Source organism: Nematostella vectensis, chromosome 12 (assembly GCF_932526225.1).
Source record: "Nematostella vectensis chromosome 12, jaNemVect1.1, whole genome shotgun sequence".
In the NCBI taxonomy this organism is placed as follows: Eukaryota; Metazoa; Cnidaria; class Anthozoa; order Actiniaria; family Edwardsiidae; genus Nematostella; species Nematostella vectensis.
The window spans coordinates 5,457,659-5,476,068 of record NC_064045.1 but is presented as its reverse complement, the minus strand read 5'-3'; the positions used below and the strand labels follow the sequence as shown (position 1 = coordinate 5,476,068).

The window sequence follows — 18,410 nt, the reverse complement described above, 5'->3', positions numbered from 1 at the left end:
ATCTCGCCTTTGATACATCGATAGAGGAAAAGCAGATCAAGGTATTCAAGGAAATAGCACAGAGGGAGGAGATTAAGAAGGCGCTGCTTATAGTCCAGTTCGAGTCCTTGAAACTGTTGTTGAACAGTTCAACTGTTGTTGAACAGTTCGAGTCCTTGAAACTTTGGGGATGTAATTAATAATTTAGGGCGGATGGCCTGTTAAATATCTCGGATTCTAATAGATTCTTTTGTCTTTTAACGGTTAGGGTTTCCGTCGGACCTCCGGAAGTAAACAGGTGACAATGCGGTTCAAACCTCATGCGGATTAAAGTCACAAATATTGCCGTAGCAGGCATCTAATTGTGTGTAGAATTTAGATTAATATACCCAAGGGCACAAAACTGATCTGTTCCGCAGCCTTTTTTTTTGCTGGCTGAGAAGATGTTAGACCCTTTTTTTGCTGGGAAACAAATCGTCCCGAATTGTTCTGCAGGCAAATTGCTGGAGTCGAACATTAAAAACATTGAAAATCAAAGGTAAATTTCACCAACATAGAAATATCTACGTGGCCCATCGTTATAATAACAAAGGGATCTGGTGACACTATAAGGACGATGGTTTTTTAATATTTTCAATGCTGTTTTTCAATGTTGATTTTCAATGTTGATATTCAATGTTGATTTTCAATGTTGATTTTCGATGCGGTTTATTTTTGGACGTCCAGATTTTTTTATCAGTTTTATATAATTTTTTTGTGAATAAATTTCGTGCGGGATGTTTCAATTAATATTTCTGTTTGTCATTTTTTGTCAATATTTTTTTTGCCACAATATTTTTTTTGTATTTTTGTTCAAAGAATAAAATATAAATAGAGAATAAATATTAAATAAAGAAATTAGTATTTTAATTTGTTTTATTTTATATTTTTTATAGTTGATTTCCAGTATTGTGATTGGTTTTTCTGTTATAACACTGGGCCACCATACTACAGTACGATTGAAATCATATTTCAGCGTTGACCATTGACCTGAGACCAGTAGATTTTGCGTGGTGTAGGACAAAAAGTAAGGCAGCGAGCAAGAACAGAAGTTTCGTCGGGCGATCGAGGTCAATAGTTCTGCGGAAATGTTTTTAGCGGAGCTCCCACGCGGTGCTTCGCGCCCCATACGGAGCCCCATACCTAAGAAAAAGTTGTATATAAAACAAATATGGTAACAGATATTGGTAACCCATCGACTCGAGTTTTCGTGACGCGATGTGACGTCATTCACGTGACGTCATCGCCGTAAAAACATATGACAACGAAACCTTGTTATGTGTCATGTAGATGTGGGGGGAAGGGGGTATAACAAGTTGGTCGCGTGATCTGTGAAACCATTGACTTCGTCAAAAACAGAAATAATAAAAATAATATTAAATATTTTTTTTAAATTCTTAAGCGAAAAAAAGCAAAGATTTGGTCGTTTGGAGCTCCGCTTTGAGGCAATGCCTAAATCTATATTATGTCGTCTTCGTCTACGGCGGCGTCGTCGCAAAGGGGCTGGTGATTTTTCAATAGCCATTTTTCGCTCAACACAAACTAAGCATTTTCGCCCACAATTTCATTTATTAATTACTAGATCATAGCTGGCCAATCTGTAAATCCCCCTTATTGGCGTTTTTCAAACAATGCCGTAACGCCAGGATGGGAGGTCAGTAGGCGTTCTGGCAGCGCAACGCAATTTATTTTCACAAACACTTGGAAATTAAAAGTATTTTCGAAATATTTAATTTTGTAACATCTAATACACTCCTTTAAATCTCAAACTGTCAAAAAGGTCACCCCCATTTTCTAAACTGCATCTGCGTCGCTTTTCGTCACTATTATGTCTAAAGTCAAAATGTTTAAAATAAGGTGAAGATTCATAAGAACATTTAAAGTGACTGCTGTATTATAATTGTATGTATTTTCAGTCTACGAACAGAAGTCTCCCTGATCGTACCACGAGCTCGGAAAGTAGAGTTCAAAGGGGAACATATAAAGCCTCCACACATGAATGTCCGCATTCGAAATCACCCTTAGAATACTAAAGATTTTCTTATTTCAAAGCCTGTTCAAAGACATTCCGTCCGTTAGTCACATTGATGAGATTCCTTCGTATCCGTGAATTCGATCTGCCCAACTTTTAAAGTGGCCACATTGCCACAAACAATAAAAAATTGCCGCATAAAATTTGCTCGTGTAGACGGGCCTTAATGCAGAACGCAACAGGGAGTGGTCGCACTGGGGGCACATACCCCCCCCCCCCCCCCCAATATTAAAAAAAAATAACTAGAGACCTTCTACGGTCATGTTATGTGACCATGAGACAAATGACGTAATCAATTAATTATTGAATTACTACCCAAGGCTCACGGTGAGTTTAGAAGAACCGGTTAAAATAAATTTAGCAGATAATACTGGGCTCCCTGTGTTTTTGTCTGCACATGCCGTCCATACTTTGATGATTGGGTATCCTGTGGAGGCTTTTGAACAAGTCAAACTTGTTTTATAGTAAACCTGAAAAATAAGAGAGAACGAACGTAACGAAGCGTGCTACTGTTAGGTTTGTTTCGGGGCTTTGGCTTGGTACCTGTTTCGTTCTTCTACTTCTTCAGATTGTTGAAGAAGATTGTATTGGCGAGGAAATTGTTTTCCGCCCTTGCAATCCGCCATGGCTTGCAGATCCCTTTGCCTGAGGGCCTCGCTACGCCGTCTCTCATCGTCATCTAGAAGAGGTTGGTCTCCAAGTAAACTTCTCTTACTAAACTTAATGTACCTATAAAGTGATATAAGCATTTAGAATTGTTTGATATGCAGGTTTTCTATGGTATACGACTTTTTTCTTGTGTCATCTTTGATTTCGTCTTGTGAAATGCAACGTCATTTTTCCAACTGTAGGTAAGATGAGGTTAATCTCAGAGGTTAATTTCCAGACGGTAATAAACCATGAAATTTGACCCCTACCCCTTTTGTTAAAAATGGATGATTCATCATCTCTTTTACTCCCTCCCTTCATCTTGAGCCACATGTTTGCCCCCTCTATTTATATTCCCCCTCATACTCTATTACCCTCTTTTGATCGAAAAGAGATGAGAGTCGAACTTGCTTAAAGTGAATAAGAGTAATTAAGAGTATGTGAGAGTGCATAGTTATATGTCAAAAGAGCTGGATATCTAGTTGATTCTAATAAACTCTTATCTCTGTTTGGTTCAATTGAGGCTTACTGTAACAAGCATAGAAAGGGGACGACAGGGGACGAACCTCCCCCCCCCCCCACCCGTCTCGAAGGTCCACTCAGGACAAACAAAAATATATAACTGGCTGGAGATATACCATGCACATCAATATATCTTTAAAATGACTATAAAAATCTTTTTATAATAATTATATTTATTATTATCGATATATGTTAAAAAGCACCGTATTAATAACATTTTAAATACAAGATTGATTACCTAATGTAATAAGGTGAGGAGAGGGGTATACTGGGAATTTGGACTGCTGAAATGGAAAAACGAAAAATCCTGGCTACGGGCTTGCTGAGCTATCTCAACTTTCTCAAAACTGGCCAGCTGATGGCTCAACAAGCCACCTCCTAGAGATGTTTGACTGTATCCAAATGGGAAATATTTTATTGTTGTTTTGTTAGTGGGTGTCTTGTCAACCAAATCACCTGAAACTCAAAATAACCTGCTAGTAGAAATTTATTTGGCTACATATTGGCTACATATTGTTTACAAACAGGAGAGTGTTGCAAAAAATACAACCAGTTTTACCAGTCACCTACTCTTTCCATTTCCCTTCCAGTAACAAAATAATAACATGTGACAATCACAGTGCACCTGGGCTTCTTGAAGGCATGATTTTTAATGATTATGCACCAGTGTGTCTAAAGTTTATCTGTGGATGTGACTGAGGTTTCCAAACAACTGTAACCAATTAATTGTTGCATAATCAACATGAAGTAAACTGCTGCAATGGCCACTCTAATATTTTTATTGTAGGGGCCAAAAGTAAGATTTTGCACTTGGTCTATTGTCTGTTTTTTTTTTTGGATGCCACAAAATATTGACTCTTTGTTTTCTTGTGTTGTTTGTAATTTTTACTGTATCTACTTCTTTTGTTATTTTGTTTTAATTTTATCTTTTATTGGCATCGCTTGGGATGCTTAATAAAGTTGTTAAAAAAGGGATGTTTGTGACCATAGAATGTAATTACTGTATACTGTAAATATATACAGATACTTTATAATTATAATATAGAGACATATAACTCAATATATTTGCATACAGTGACTGTTTCATTTATATTAAGTTTTTGAGAAACAGTATGTGTGAGTCTGAATTTCTCTGTTTTTGTTACATAAATCAGCCACCTGGTATTTTTCACATTCTCTGCAATTTGTCACTTGATTATGTTAATCCTTACTTCTTTTCAACTTTGGTTACATTACAGCTCTTCATATTTCAAGACCAGTGTTAGTGGCAAGCTTTAACATTGATGAATATGAAGGAATCGATATGAGGACATCTGTACCTGGTCCCAAGTCACAGGTGATAAATTATAGAGAACAAATCATCTGCAATAAGTATAAACTGACCAATCTCCGAATAACATGCTCTGGAACTCTACTAAATGCCTCACTCAAAGGCTGACACATTAAACACAGGGTTGGTTAAGGTGAACCCTCGATGCATACTAGCTAACCTTGAAAGGACAAAAACCAGGAGATTGTGCTTCAAGTACAAGAATGGTATAAGAAATTTTCTATAAGTTTTCTCGGGAGATAACAGTAAATGTGTAGGAAGGCTAAAAACCGGGAGTCTCCCACGAAAACCAGGAGAGTTGGCAGGGTATGTCAATCCCTTCCAATTCACAGGTGATTAATCTTCTAACTTTTGCACACTTACTTTCCAGAAGAAAAAGAACTAGGATTCAATTCATTGAGATGTCATATATGGTCAGATGTCAGATTACATACTTAATTCAGGGCTTCTGGAATTATGCGAAAAAAACTCAAAATTATGCGGGATTCTTTGCTAAATTATGTGCTAAATTACGCGGAAAATCAATCATTAAGCGCTAAATTACGCGGGATTTTGCAATACATTTTTCTTTAAAAATCAAAATTTTGCGTGATTCTTTACTGAATTACGCGCTAAATAACACGGAATATCAACTGTTACGCCCAACCTACATTTTGTACCGAAGGAAAGCACAAAATAACTTGAAAAGGTTATTTTTTGCGTGAAAATATCTTAGGCAAGTTTTCATTAGCTCCTAGCCACCAGCCAATTAAAAAAGGTATTTTATTATTAGTCCTAGGCCTTCGCGGTTTAGCAAAGAACGCCTAGTCATTTTATTTGTTTTCGAAATTCAGTTCCAAATATCGCACTCTTACAAAGAATCTCTCTCTTTTTTTTACGAAAAATAGAGGTAAGAACCCTAAAAGAACACATCAGCTGTGGAATTAAATGTTTTGTCTTTCAAAATTTAGCCAATTTATGCAGGATTATGCAGAAATTTGTGGATTATGCGCTTCCGCACAAGCGCGTAATTCCAGAAGCCATGTTAATTGGTTTGCCTTAAAAGTTTTATTCATTTATTTCCAGGAACTCTTCAAGGAACTAGATGAAATCCAGGTATTGTAATTATTCTAACTGAACTGTAAGTCAGAACATGAACTTTCCTTTAAAGGTTTTCTTAATGTTTACTAAATTTGTATATCTGATGCTTGTAGTCCTCAAAGGGAATGAAGTACTTTGTTGACTTTGAGAAGAGCAAGGGGAATTATGTTGTGGATGCCGATGGGAATGTCATGCTTGATGTCTACCAACAGATTGCTTCCATTCCACTCGGTGAGTGTTTTGATTTCCATAATTAAAAAAAAATAATGATACATTTGGAAAATTTTGTTTGTAATTATATGAAGGAAAACAAAAATATTTTGCAGGTATTTAATTTCAGGCGACATAGCCCACACAACAACTGTGATTTAGGGGCAAACACAATATTATCTTTTTGCCTCCTCCAAAAACTTTGAAATAAATGAGCAGTTCAATTTGTAATGATGAAATTTTTACATGTTCAAAATCTAGGAATAATTTTAGTTCCCACAAAATCAAAAGAAAAAAATATGTTTTACCTTCAATAAATAAAGGGCATCTATAGTTAGTAGCATAACTTAAAGTTATTACTTTGTATATAGCATTGGAACAAAAGAAAGAAAAAGGTACTCAATAACCACAAGCTTGCAGTGCTAGCAAGAAAAAAAATTGAATTAGGGAATCACAAAACAAAATAATTAGTAAATAAACCCCTTCTGATGGCTGGAATATCGGTGGATAATGTCCAAGGATGAGAAATGGTACCAAAAAAACAGTTGGCTGAGAAGCGAGGCTTCTTTTGGAGCTTTTGGAGAATAAATAAGATAAATACAGTGTAAAACATGTACATTTTATGCCATATTTTTGCATCTTTATTAGGGTACAACCACCCAGCACTGTTGAAAGCCATGCAAGATCCTGAGATTCTGGTGAGTCAACCCACTTTTTAACTGTTACTTCACTAATTAACTAAGGAAGCAGTACATTTTCTGCTGTTCATTTACAAGAATTCTTGTGCTTTTACCACTCATGGCTTTTGTTCAAGACGGTTTAGAATCAATACCTTACATGGACCAGAGATTTGGCTTTTCGAATATCAAATCATCAAAAAAAAGTTATAAATTGGGTTATATATGTAATACCCTCTGTACCTATAAAATCATTTTAATTGCTGAATTCTTCAGTTCTTCAAAAGGCTTCAATTGTAACTGATCTTTGTTATAGTCTTCCATCATCAACCGATCTGCACTTGGTCTACTTCCTCCAAAAACTCTCCCAAAAAACCTGAAGGAGTCAGTCTTATCAGTGAGTCACTATATTATTTTGTATTTTGTTTTTGTAAATTACTATTTTTCTATGTACTGTATTTTGTTCTCAAGATGAAATAAAGGAGCTGTGAAAAAATTGTCTCCCTGACCTCTTGACCTAATGGTTATAGAAAGCTTCACCTGTTGTCTTATGAAGGGCACATTTTTCAGGTTTCCCCTAAAGGCCTAACTGAGGTCACAACCATGGCATGTGGGACATGTGCAAATGAGAACGCCATCAAGGCCGCCTGCATTTGGTACAGGGTAAGTCAGAACATGTTGGTACAGTAACTACACCATGTACAGACGTACAAATTATTATAAGATTCTAGAGCATGTAGAATTCATCGTACAAAATAAGTACATGTTTTTTATGCCTGGTACCCACTAGTGATATAACCACATGGGCGCGCACACTCCTATCTCTATGTTCAAGTGTAAATGGTTCGACATTTTGACATAAGCCTGACATAACAACCTGGACATAACAACATAACAACATGTTTTTTTCATTTATGTCATTACTGTATTTTCATCAGGGGTTTCATTAGGCCCCAGCGACCGGCGGAGGCGCGGCTATTTTCCACCAAGCCCCGGCTAATTTTTTTTATAAAAAGTCTTGAACTGAAAAGATAAAAATGACTTCCACCGGCCCTACTTATCAATCTCCAACGCCTACTCTGAAAGTTGATGAAAGCCCTGTCCATGTCACTACTGTATTGTATAGTTAACAGAGTGTGCGCGCCCATGTCTTTATGTTACTAGTATGCACCAGGCATTACCCATACCCAAAATACCATCAAGACTGCCTGCATATGGTATATTGACCTCACAGCATGTACAATTTCTGGACTAAAAGAAGAACACATGAAATGTTGTGACACTACAACTGTTATTTTTTCTCACAGAATAGAGAGAGGGGTTCAGAAACTCCGACGGAAGAAGACATGATTACTTGCATGAAGGGACAAGTAAGATCAGATACTGTACTCTTGCGAATAACAATATGTATATAACTATTTTAACAATCGTGTTTATGCCAGAGATACATCAGCAGCTTCTAATTACAGACTCCATATATTCTTTTATTATTTTTATTTATTTTAATATTTTTCTAAGAACAGATCTCTCCAATATTTTCTTTCCCAGGATTGAACACTGGTTTTCTGTTTCAATCATTGTTGTTTGGTGGTCCATCTGCACATTTGCCGTTGGTTTGTAACCATATAGTACATTCTCGCATCGTTTTATTTAGGGATCTTTCATGTATAAAAATGGTGTGTCTAAAGGTCCTGGATTTGTTACGATACAATACACTGTCATGTCATTAAATGTGATCTTTCATGTACTTACAGTAAGTTTAAAGGCCCTGTTTTTTTACTATACACTGTTTTGTCATTTTACATGTGATCTTTCGTGTATCTATGTCTAAAGGCCCTAGGCTCTTTTGATTATGGTATACTTGCCCACAGGCCCCAGGTTCTCCACCATACACGGTGTTATCATTTACTGGAGGATTCCATGGACGTACACTAGGTAATAATACTTAGGATACAGAGTAACAAGGCACCCACACAATAGACCTTTTCATGGTTTGTTAGTTATACAATACTTGTGAGGCCTGTGGTTTAACACCAAAGAGAGGTTCGAAAAGGCATGTTTTCAGCAGAAATGCTATGAATTATTACTGTAAATTTCACAAAATGTTGCTTTCTTGTGTGTTCTATTGTTTATTTGTTTTTAAGTAATACACATGATGAGCCTCTTCTTGGTGTTAAACCACAGGTGTCACAAGTATTTAATTTCAACTGCAAAAAGGTCTTTAGTTAGAAATAGCTTTTGCCCATCAACTTGCCTGATTTTTTTTAACACAGAGACAAGATCACTTACTTTCTTTCTCTTCCCTTTGCATTTGATTCTGATTGCAGTAAAGTCTGTTAAACCATTTCTTAGTTTTGAGCCTAAAAAGCTGGATACTGGAACAGGCTTTACTTATATATGAGAGAGATACTGTAAGTTGAACAGTTCAACTACACACACCCTCTATAAATACTGCACTCTACATCTAATGGATTGCAATTTCTTCCATCTGAAAGTTTTAGCGCTTATTATTTTCTAAATTTATCCCTACTTATCTCAATTCTAGGCTCTCTTACCCTTACAAGGTCAAAAGCCATCCATAAGGTTGACATCCCATCATTTGACTGGCCTGTTGCAACATTCCCTAAGTTGAAGTACCCTCTTGAAGAACATCAGCATGAGAATGCAGCAGAAGAGCAGCGATGCCTTGATGAGGTACAGTATAAATGCTCTTAGGGGAGCCAGGAAAGAGTTGGGTACGTAGCTAATTTGGTTGGCTACTTTTTTGTAGATGGACCTGCAGTATAATATACCCATATTGTGCGTCGGTGTGCAGGGGCTGCACCTGCTGTATAAAAGGCCGTGCCCGTGGGCAGATGGCGACTCACTCAAACCCCCAAGTAGTGGAGAGCTCTACCAACTTTCTTTCCTATGTGCCATAAACACTGAAAATTTTTAAAGAAATAATAGAAACATAATAAATTTAATACCCTACACACCTCCTCAAAAAACCATCCCTGATCTTTTTGTGGTAAAAAATGAAACATATCTATAATATAAATACGTTTATTTTGAATTTTCACGTGCAAAAAATGGCAGCATCTTTGCAAGTTTTTGACAACAGCTCTGTTTTACCAACTTCTAATTAATTTTACCAGCTATTTTTAGTATTTTGAGACATCATTAGGTTGCATATTGATGTTATTTGGGACTGATGATTATTATCCTTTTATAATACAGAGTCCTTTTATGGGTTTTTTTATTTATTTTGAGATATTATTTTGAGAAAACCGAAAATTCTAGTTGCGTTAATGTCAGTAGACCTCCGCCTAGCTCAGAGGTCTACTGACAACTAAAGCAATTTTGCCCATGGAAACATGCCTTTTAATACCTCAGGTCCTTCTTTAAGAACAATTTTGTATTCATCAGGTAAAAGAAATTATCAGCACATGGAACAAGGCAGGAAAACCTGTTGCTGCACTCATTACTGAACCAATACAAGCGGAAGGAGGTACGACTGCTACCACAGATGTAATCTATTTTGGGGTGGTCATATTGTTACATAACTGCTTCAACCATTGACTCATCTTGATAAGTTTCTTTCTGAGTGACTGTGGGCTTTTACCAGGTTCAATTCCTGGTCTAGACATGGATAAGATTTTCTGTTTCTCAACCCTGAATTTGACTTTTTGAACGTACTGTAGATGATCTAATAAACACGCCCTATCTAAAGAAAGCCTCCTTTCTAATGAAGCCCCCCCCCCCCCCCCCTCAGCTTACCTTTAAAATCTTATAAATGCCCCAGGCGTTTATTAGATCATTTACGGTATGTGAGGTTACTAGAATCTTGTGTTCCTCTGTTCCAAGACGGGGCAATTAAATCCTTATTTAACAACAATATTAACAACAATATTTTAAATGTGAAATGCTTTTGATCATCTTGTCATGCTAAAAGGCGCTATGGAAATCTACAATATTATATTATTGCTTTCAGGTGATAATCATGCATCCCCAAATTTCTTCAAAGGATTGCAGGCAATCTGTAAAGAGGTAGGACAAGCTTGTGAGACTATATCTGAGCCATATTTTCGGGGGGGGGGGATGGCATTGGGGAATGGGTCCCCTCGTAGACACCCCAAGGGATAGCAGATTTCCAGAAGACCCTAAGGGATAGCACTTGGGCGAATTTTATATCCTAAGGGATAGCAGATTTTAAAAATACCCTAAGGGATAGCACTTGGGGCGAATTTTATACCCATCCTTGAGGACCCAGGGCATTGCAGAGACGGGAAGCGAACGTATGTGCAAAGACGAAAGAAAGAGGGGAAAAGATTTCTTTTCCTTCTCCTTTTTACTTGGCCACTTACTGTGTCCCAAGGATGATTTTAAACCCTGAGGGATAAGACATATGTTTATTTTTTTAGGGAGAATCCCCCCGAGGCCATTTCATTGATGTAATATTTGCTGCAAATATGTGATTTTCAACACATAATACTATTAATCCTCTCTGTTTGCTTGCTACTTTCTTATTTTTGTCGAATCTTGTTTTTTTTAGTTTGGCACTGCTTTTATTGTTGATGAAGTGCAGACAGGTGTCGGATCGACTGGTAAATTTTGGTAAGTTCAGCACAGGCATTAGTTTAATTATGCAACATGCAGTAGTAAATAATATAATCTCAATCAGGAAATTTATCTTAATCTAGGAAAAAATAATTAACATCAAATGGACAATACTTATGTAATTTATTTGAAAGAGTAATATGATAAGCCTTATTATAGTACATAACTGTGTCGCATGTACTGTACCAGCACTCCTATGCCGTCCTGTGGGCTCATTCCACCCCATAACTTTAAGTTGTGACAAGTCTCTTATGAAACACAAGCTATGATTTTCTCAAATGATATGGCGTCCTGTGGGCTCAACGCACCCCATAACTTTAAGTTGTGACAAGTCTCTTATGAAACACAAGCTATGATTTTCTCAAATGCTATGGCGTCCTGTGGGCTCAACGCACCCCATAACTTTAAGTTGTGACAAGTCTCTTATGAAACACAAGCTATGATTTTCTCAAATGATATGCCGTCCTGTGGGCTCAACGCACCCCATAACTTTAAGTTGTGACAAGTCTCTTATGAAACACAAGCTATGATTTTCTCAAATGCTATGGCGTCCTGTGGGCTCAACGCACCCCATAACTTAAAGTTGTGACAAGTCTCTTATGAAACACAAGCTATAATTTTCTCAAATGATATGCCGTCCTGTGGGCTCAACGCACCCCATAACTTTAAGTTGTGTCAAGTCTCTTATGAAACACAAGCTATGATTTTCTCAAATGATATGCCGTCCTGTGGGCTCAACGCACCCCATAACTTTAAGTTGTGACAAGTCTCTTATGAAACACAAGCTATGATTTTCTCAAATGATATGGCGTCCTGTGGGCTCAATGCACCCCATAACTTTAAGTTGTCACAAGACTCTTATGAAACACAAGCTATGATTTTCTCAAATGATATGGCGTCCTGTGGGCTCAATGCACCCCATAACTTTAAGTTGTCACAAGACTCTTATGAAACACAAGCTATGATTTTCTCAAATGATATGGCTTCCTGTGGGCTCAACGCACCTTGCAACCTCAACTTGATTACAGTTTATCACTTTTGTTATTCTTCATTTATTAGTATTTCAAGAGCTAAACAGAGGTTATCATTTAGTATCTTGCCTTCTGGCTTCCTCGTCTCTTGGTGTTCATGAACGTTATCATTATCATTATTTATTTTGGCAATTTCTTGTTTTGCTTTGTCTCTCAGGGCACATGAGCATTGGGACCTTGACGAGGCTCCTGATTTCGTGACCTTCTCCAAGAAGATGGCCATCGGTGGATTCTACTACAAACATGAGTTCCGTCCAAGTGCGGTAAGCAGCTCTTCTCTTTTTGGATGCATATTTACTCTGCCAAATAATGTATAAACTTTTATTAGAAGATTTGACAGATTTCATCTAGTCTTTGTAACATAACAGTGCCAGGGCTCGAATCTGAGGATCCTTTTTTATAACGTCCAGCTTTGGATTTCACCAAATTTTTAGAACATGCTTAGAACGTGCCGAGGCTAGAATAGCAGAAAAATATTACTTTTTTAATATGTTCTAAAAAACAGAATCAAATTTTACTCGGAATAACAACCTTAAATATTATAATTGCTATTGATCATTTATGTAATTCGCTTCCTAGTAATTCATTGGCACATACACTAAATTTAAGAACATTGTCAACAACATATACAGCCTTAAAAGAACTCCAAAATAATAACGGCCTAGCCTCAACTGAAAATTAAACGTTCTTATAAAAAAAAGAGTGTACAGCAGCGTAGCAAGGATTTTTAACAGGAGAGGGCTCCAAAGGTCCTTTTGATGCATTTTCTCCTGTATTTTAGATAATGTCTAATACATTTACTGTATTTTTGGCTGCTGCTAGAAGGGGGGTGGGGGGTGGGCTCCCTGGGCCACCCCCTGGCTACGCCCTTGTTTTATGTAGTATCTACCTTTATTTTTCATGTTTTTTTTCATGGACAGATCCGCACGATTTTTTTCAAAGGGAGGCACCACAGAGGGGGAACCTTTTTCCATCTGTAAAACATACAGCAAAGGCTTATCTGTGAATTTTAGATTCTATACACTCATTCTCTAATTAAAGTCTGAATTGGGAGAAAGGCCTTGGAGCTTTACCTCGGATCCGCAACTGGAAATTTTCAACTTTAATGGTATTGCTTGTTTTTGCATACTTCAGCCATTCCGCATCTTTAACACGTGGATGGGTGACCCAAATAAGATGATTCTGCTCCGAGAGGTACTCAAGGTCATCAGAAAGGACAACCTTATAGAGTACACAGCCGAGGTCGGCAAGGAGCTTCTCAAGGGGCTACTGTACATTGAGGTAAGGGGAACAATTTATAGAGTGTACAGCCGAGGTCGACAAGGAGCTTCTCAAGGGGCTACTGTACATTGAGGTAAGGGGAACAATTTATAGAGTGTACAGCCGAGGTCGACAAGGGGCTTATCGGGGGGCTACCGTACATTGAGGTAAGGGGAACAATTTTATAGAGTACACAGCCGAGGTCGGCAAGGAGCTTCTCAAGGGGCTACAGTACATTGAGGTGAGGGAACCATTTTATAGAGTACACAACCGAGGTCGGCAAGGAGCTTCTCAAGGGGCTACTGTACATTGAGGTAAGGGGAACAATTTATAGAGTGTACAGCCGAGGTCGACAAGGGGCTTATCGGGGGGCTACTGTACATTGAGGTAAGGGGAACAATTTTATAGAGTATACAGCCGAGGTCAACAAGTGGCTTATCGGGGGGCTACCGTATATTTAGGTAAGGTTACCAATCTGATATAGAGTACACAGCAAAGGTCAACAAGGCTACAAGCGGCTCAAGGGGAACAATCTGTTATAGAGTACACAGAAGAAGTCGGCAAGGAGCTTCTTAAGGGGCTAAAGTACATTGAGGTAAGGGAAACAGTCTGTTATACACAGCCGATGTCGGCAAGGAGCGTCTCAAGGGGGTACTGTACAGTTCATTGAGGTGAGGGAAACAGTCTGTTATACACAGCTGATGTCGGCAAGGAGCGTCTCAAGGGGCTACTGTACAGTTCATTGAGGTGAGGGAAACAGTCTGTTATACACAGCCGATGTCGGCAAGGAGCGACTCAAGGGGGTACTGTACAGTTCATTGAGGTGAGGGAAACGTTATACGCAGCTGATGTCGGCAAAGAGCGTCTCAAGGGGCTACTGTACAGTTCATTGAGGTAAGGGAAACAGTCTGGTATACACAGCCGATGTCGGCAAGGAGCATCTCAAGGGGCTACTGTACAGTTCATTGAGGTGAGAGAAACAGTCTTTTATACACAGCCGATGTCGGCAAGGAGCGTCTCGAGGGGCTACTGTACAGTTCATTGAGGTGAGGGAAACAGTCTGTTATACACAGCCGATGTCGGCAAGGAGCGTCTCAAGGGGCTACTGTACAGTTCATTGAGGTGAGGGAAACAGTCTGTTATACACAGCCGATGTCGGCAAGGAGCGTCTCAAGGGGGTACTGTACAGTTCATTGAGGTGAGGGAAACAGTCTGTTATACACAGCCGATGTCGGCAAGGAGCGTCTCAAGGGGCTACTGTACAGTTCATTGAGGTGAGGGAAACAGTCTGTTATACACAGCCGATGTCGGCAAGGAGCGACTCAAGGGGGTACTGTACAGTTCATTGAGGTGAGGGAAACAGTCTGTTATACACAGCCGATGTCGGCAAGGAGCGTCTCAAGGGGCTACTGTACAGTTCATTGAGGTGAGGGAAACAGTCTGTTATACACAGCCGATGTCGGCAAGGAGCGTCTCAAGGGGCTACTGTACAGTTCATTGAGGTGAGGGAAACAGTCTGTTATACACAGCCGATGTCGGCAAGGAGCGTCTCAAGGGGCTACTGTACAGTTCATTGAGGTGAGGGAAACAGTCTGTTATACACAGCCGATGTCGGCAAGGAGCGTCTCAAGGGGTACTGTACAGTTCATTGAGGTGAGGGAAACAGTCTGTTATACACAGCCGATGTCGGCAAGCAGCGTCTCAAGGGGGTACTGTACAGTTCATTGAGGTGAGGGAAACAGTCTGTTATAGGCAGCCGATGTCGGCAAGGAGCGTCTCAAGGGGCTACTGTACAGTTCATTGAGGTGAGGGAAACAGTCTGTTATACGCAGCCGATGTCGGCAAGGAGCGTCTCAAGGGGGTACTGTACAGTTCATTGAGGTAAGGGAAACAGTCTGTTATACACAGCCGATGTCGGCAAGGAGCGTCTCAAGGGGGTACTGTACAGTTCATTGAGGTGAGGGAAACAGTCTGTTATACGCAGCCGATGTCGGCAAGGAGCATCTCAAGGGGGTACTGTACAGTTCATCGAGGTGAGGGAAACAGTCTGTTATACACAGCCGATGTCGGCAAGGAGCGACTCAAGGGGCTACTGTACAGTTCATCGAGGTAAGGGAAACAGTCTGTTATACACAGCCGATGTCGGCAAGGAGCGACTCAAGGGGGTACTGTACAGTTCATTGAGGTGAGGGAAACAGTCTGTTATACACAGCCGATGTCGGCAAGGAGCGTCTCAAGGGGCTACTGTACAGTTCATTGAGGTGAGGGAAACAGTCTGTTATACACAGCCGATGTCGGCAAGGAGCGTCTCAAGGGGGTACTGTACAGTTCATTGAGGTAAGGGAAACAGTCTGTTATACACAGCCGATGTCGGCAAGGAGCGACTCAAGGGGCTACTGTACAGTTCATTGAGGTAAGGGAAACAGTCTGTTAAATGGTACACAGCCGATGTCGGCAAGGAGCGTCTCAAGGGGGGTACTGTACAGTTCATTGAGGTGAGGGAAACAGTCTGTTATACACAGCCGATGTCGGCAAGGATCGTCTCAAGGGGGTACTGTACAGTTCATTGAGGTAAGGGAAACAGTCTGTTATACACAGCCGATGTCGGCAAGGAACGACTCAAGGGGCTACTGTACAGTTCATTGAGGTAAGGGAAACAGTCTGTTAAATGGTACACAGCCGATGTCGGCAAGGAGCGTCTCAAGGGGGTACTGTACAGTTCATTGAGGTAAGGGAAACAGTCTGTTATACACAGCCGATGTCGGCAAGGAGCGACTCAAGGGGCTGCAGTGCATTGAATTAAGGGAAACAATCTATTGTAGTTCACACCAGAGTTCGGAAAAGGCCTTTTTCAAGGGGTTGCTGTTCAGGTAAGGGAAACATTGACAAGGGGCTTTTTCAAGGGTTTTCTCTTTTTGCCTATCGTATGTATCGAAGTTTATATGTAGCTAACCTTTGTGTCTATTTGTCATAGGAGCGACACCCCGAGTTTGTGTCGAAAGCGCGTGGCTTGGGAACATTCTGTGGCATTGACCTTCCTGATCTCGAAACGAGAACCAAGTTCCTGGGCCTAATGAGAAACAACGGTAAAGACTCCACAAGATATATCTCCCCCTCTTGCGAAAAGAACAAAACAAAACAGGAAAGTTATAAGGGCGATAGAACACGTGGCAGACAAGTGGGTATGGTGTATTAATTTTGATTCGGACTCAACCCCATATTATAGGAAACTCAAACTTCTTGTCTTCATCAATTATGCGCGCGCATAAAAAATGCCACACACTGCCGGGCGACAGCTGATCTAAAATGGAGTACGAAGTGGAGTTTTCAGACGAATCCGAATCTATAGAACATCATGCCTTTAGTCAAGTTGGCGCCAGAGTCAAATTCTCCTTCGTCCGCATTTAGGATCACCTGTGGCCCTCCAGTCTGTGGCATTTCGCAACATCATGCGCACGCAACATCGTGAAAACGGTAGATTGCTGCCACATTCTTCCTATTTTGTAGTTGCTATCACCCGCGCACCTGGCTAGCTTAAATATACGGGGTCAACCGGAGTCGAACTAATCTCGTCACGTGAGAAGAATGGGGTTCGGACCCCTCTGACGCCATTCCCTCTGGACACGCGCCTGGCTGTTGATGAATTTCCTAATGGAGCTAACTAGCGATCGCTTCTGTTCCTTCAGGTGTCGATATGGACGGCTGCGGCGTCAAAACAGTCCGATTCCGCCCCGCACTTATCTTCGGCCACAAGCATCTGGACCTCGCCGTCAATACCATGGACAGCGTGCTGAATGGCATGAAGGGATCTCAGAAGACCGCCTCGGCCTAGCAACCACCAGCCTTAGCAGCCTACCAGCCCTAGCAACTCACCAGCCTTAGCAACTCAGTAGTCCTAGCAACCTACCATCCCTAGCAACCTACCAGCCCTTTCAACTCACCAGGTCTAACAACCGATCAGCGACTTTTCTCTATGAACTTGAATAAATCTTCATGACGCTTTGCGTGTGTAACCTTCTAGAGTCTTTACAGTGAGAAAATTCTACTACTTATCCGTTTTTAGCTTCCCGGCGCAGGTTAATTTTTCTTACTCGTGCTTTTATATGTCCGTTTGCTTCGCTCTTTGCAAATAACTTTTTTTTTTCACTTTGTTGAGGTATTAGTTGCTTCTGTAACAACCAGAAGACGCTTTGGTTTGGGGGTAGGTCCCGGGTTTTCTGAACGTTGTTACAAGACGAAGAACTACAAGATGTTTTTTTTTCTAGCGCATCCTTTTCAAATTCTCCAAGACAAAATTGGAAGCCTTCACTGACACCCCGAAAAATTCGTTAAGATAAGGTTTATAGCCAATGGGTGTACGTAGGGCGACCTTCCTACGCGAGTGTGCCAGAGAGTTACCCTTGGACTGCCGTTACCTAGGTAATGATTACATGTATGATTATGATTATCGACTATCACTTCGAAACAATGTGGACACGCCCACAATTGGTGAATGGTCAACTTTCATTGATATTCCAGTGTTTGTTTTGATGTAGTCTATGAATTTCTGCTGGCGTGTGTCTGTAAAGTTGTTTTCTGACCTTTTCTTTTTTTATACTTTATATGTGGCTATACCTTGGGGTTCTGTTTCGAGGATCCGCACTTTTCTGTGGTGTGGAGGTACTTTAGCAAGTACGACTACTTAAGATTCAGTTCTCACTGACAATAACGATCTTTGAATCAAAATAATAATTTAGGCTAAGTTCAAACGTCTTATTATCCATGAGCCGTATACAATGGAAATACATGCAAATTTATCAAGTCGATTGTTTCAGCTTCATTAGCATGGATTTGCCTCGAATACGGCTCATGGATAATACCACTTTTGGACTTTCGCCTAAGGAGGGTATAGTAATGTATGTAACAAAGATAACAATAAAAATTTGTGTGGTATTTTAGTTTTGAAGAGGATTTTCATGCTCCGGTATTTTAAAACGGTATTTTAAAGTAAAAATGCTTACGCG

General features: G+C 39.9%; 1 protein-coding gene across 1 annotated transcript; it reads left to right on the top strand.

The window, feature by feature from the left end:
* The first annotated feature begins 2,501 nt into the window (after nt 1-2,501).
* On the top strand, nt 2,502-18,339 carry LOC5505622 (4-aminobutyrate aminotransferase, mitochondrial). Its single transcript, XM_048719923.1, has 17 exons — nt 2,502-2,738; nt 4,459-4,556; nt 5,616-5,645; nt 5,744-5,861; nt 6,489-6,538; nt 6,834-6,914; nt 7,088-7,180; nt 7,825-7,887; nt 8,389-8,452; nt 9,063-9,211; nt 9,926-10,007; nt 10,491-10,546; nt 11,052-11,113; nt 12,305-12,410; nt 13,282-13,428; nt 16,382-16,493; nt 17,094-18,339. The coding sequence occupies exons 1-17, from the start codon at nt 2,675-2,677 to the stop codon at nt 17,237-17,239; spliced, it is 1,521 nt and encodes a 506-aa protein (XP_048575880.1). The 5' UTR covers nt 2,502-2,674; the 3' UTR covers nt 17,240-18,339.
* The last annotated feature ends 71 nt before the right edge of the window (nt 18,340-18,410 follow it).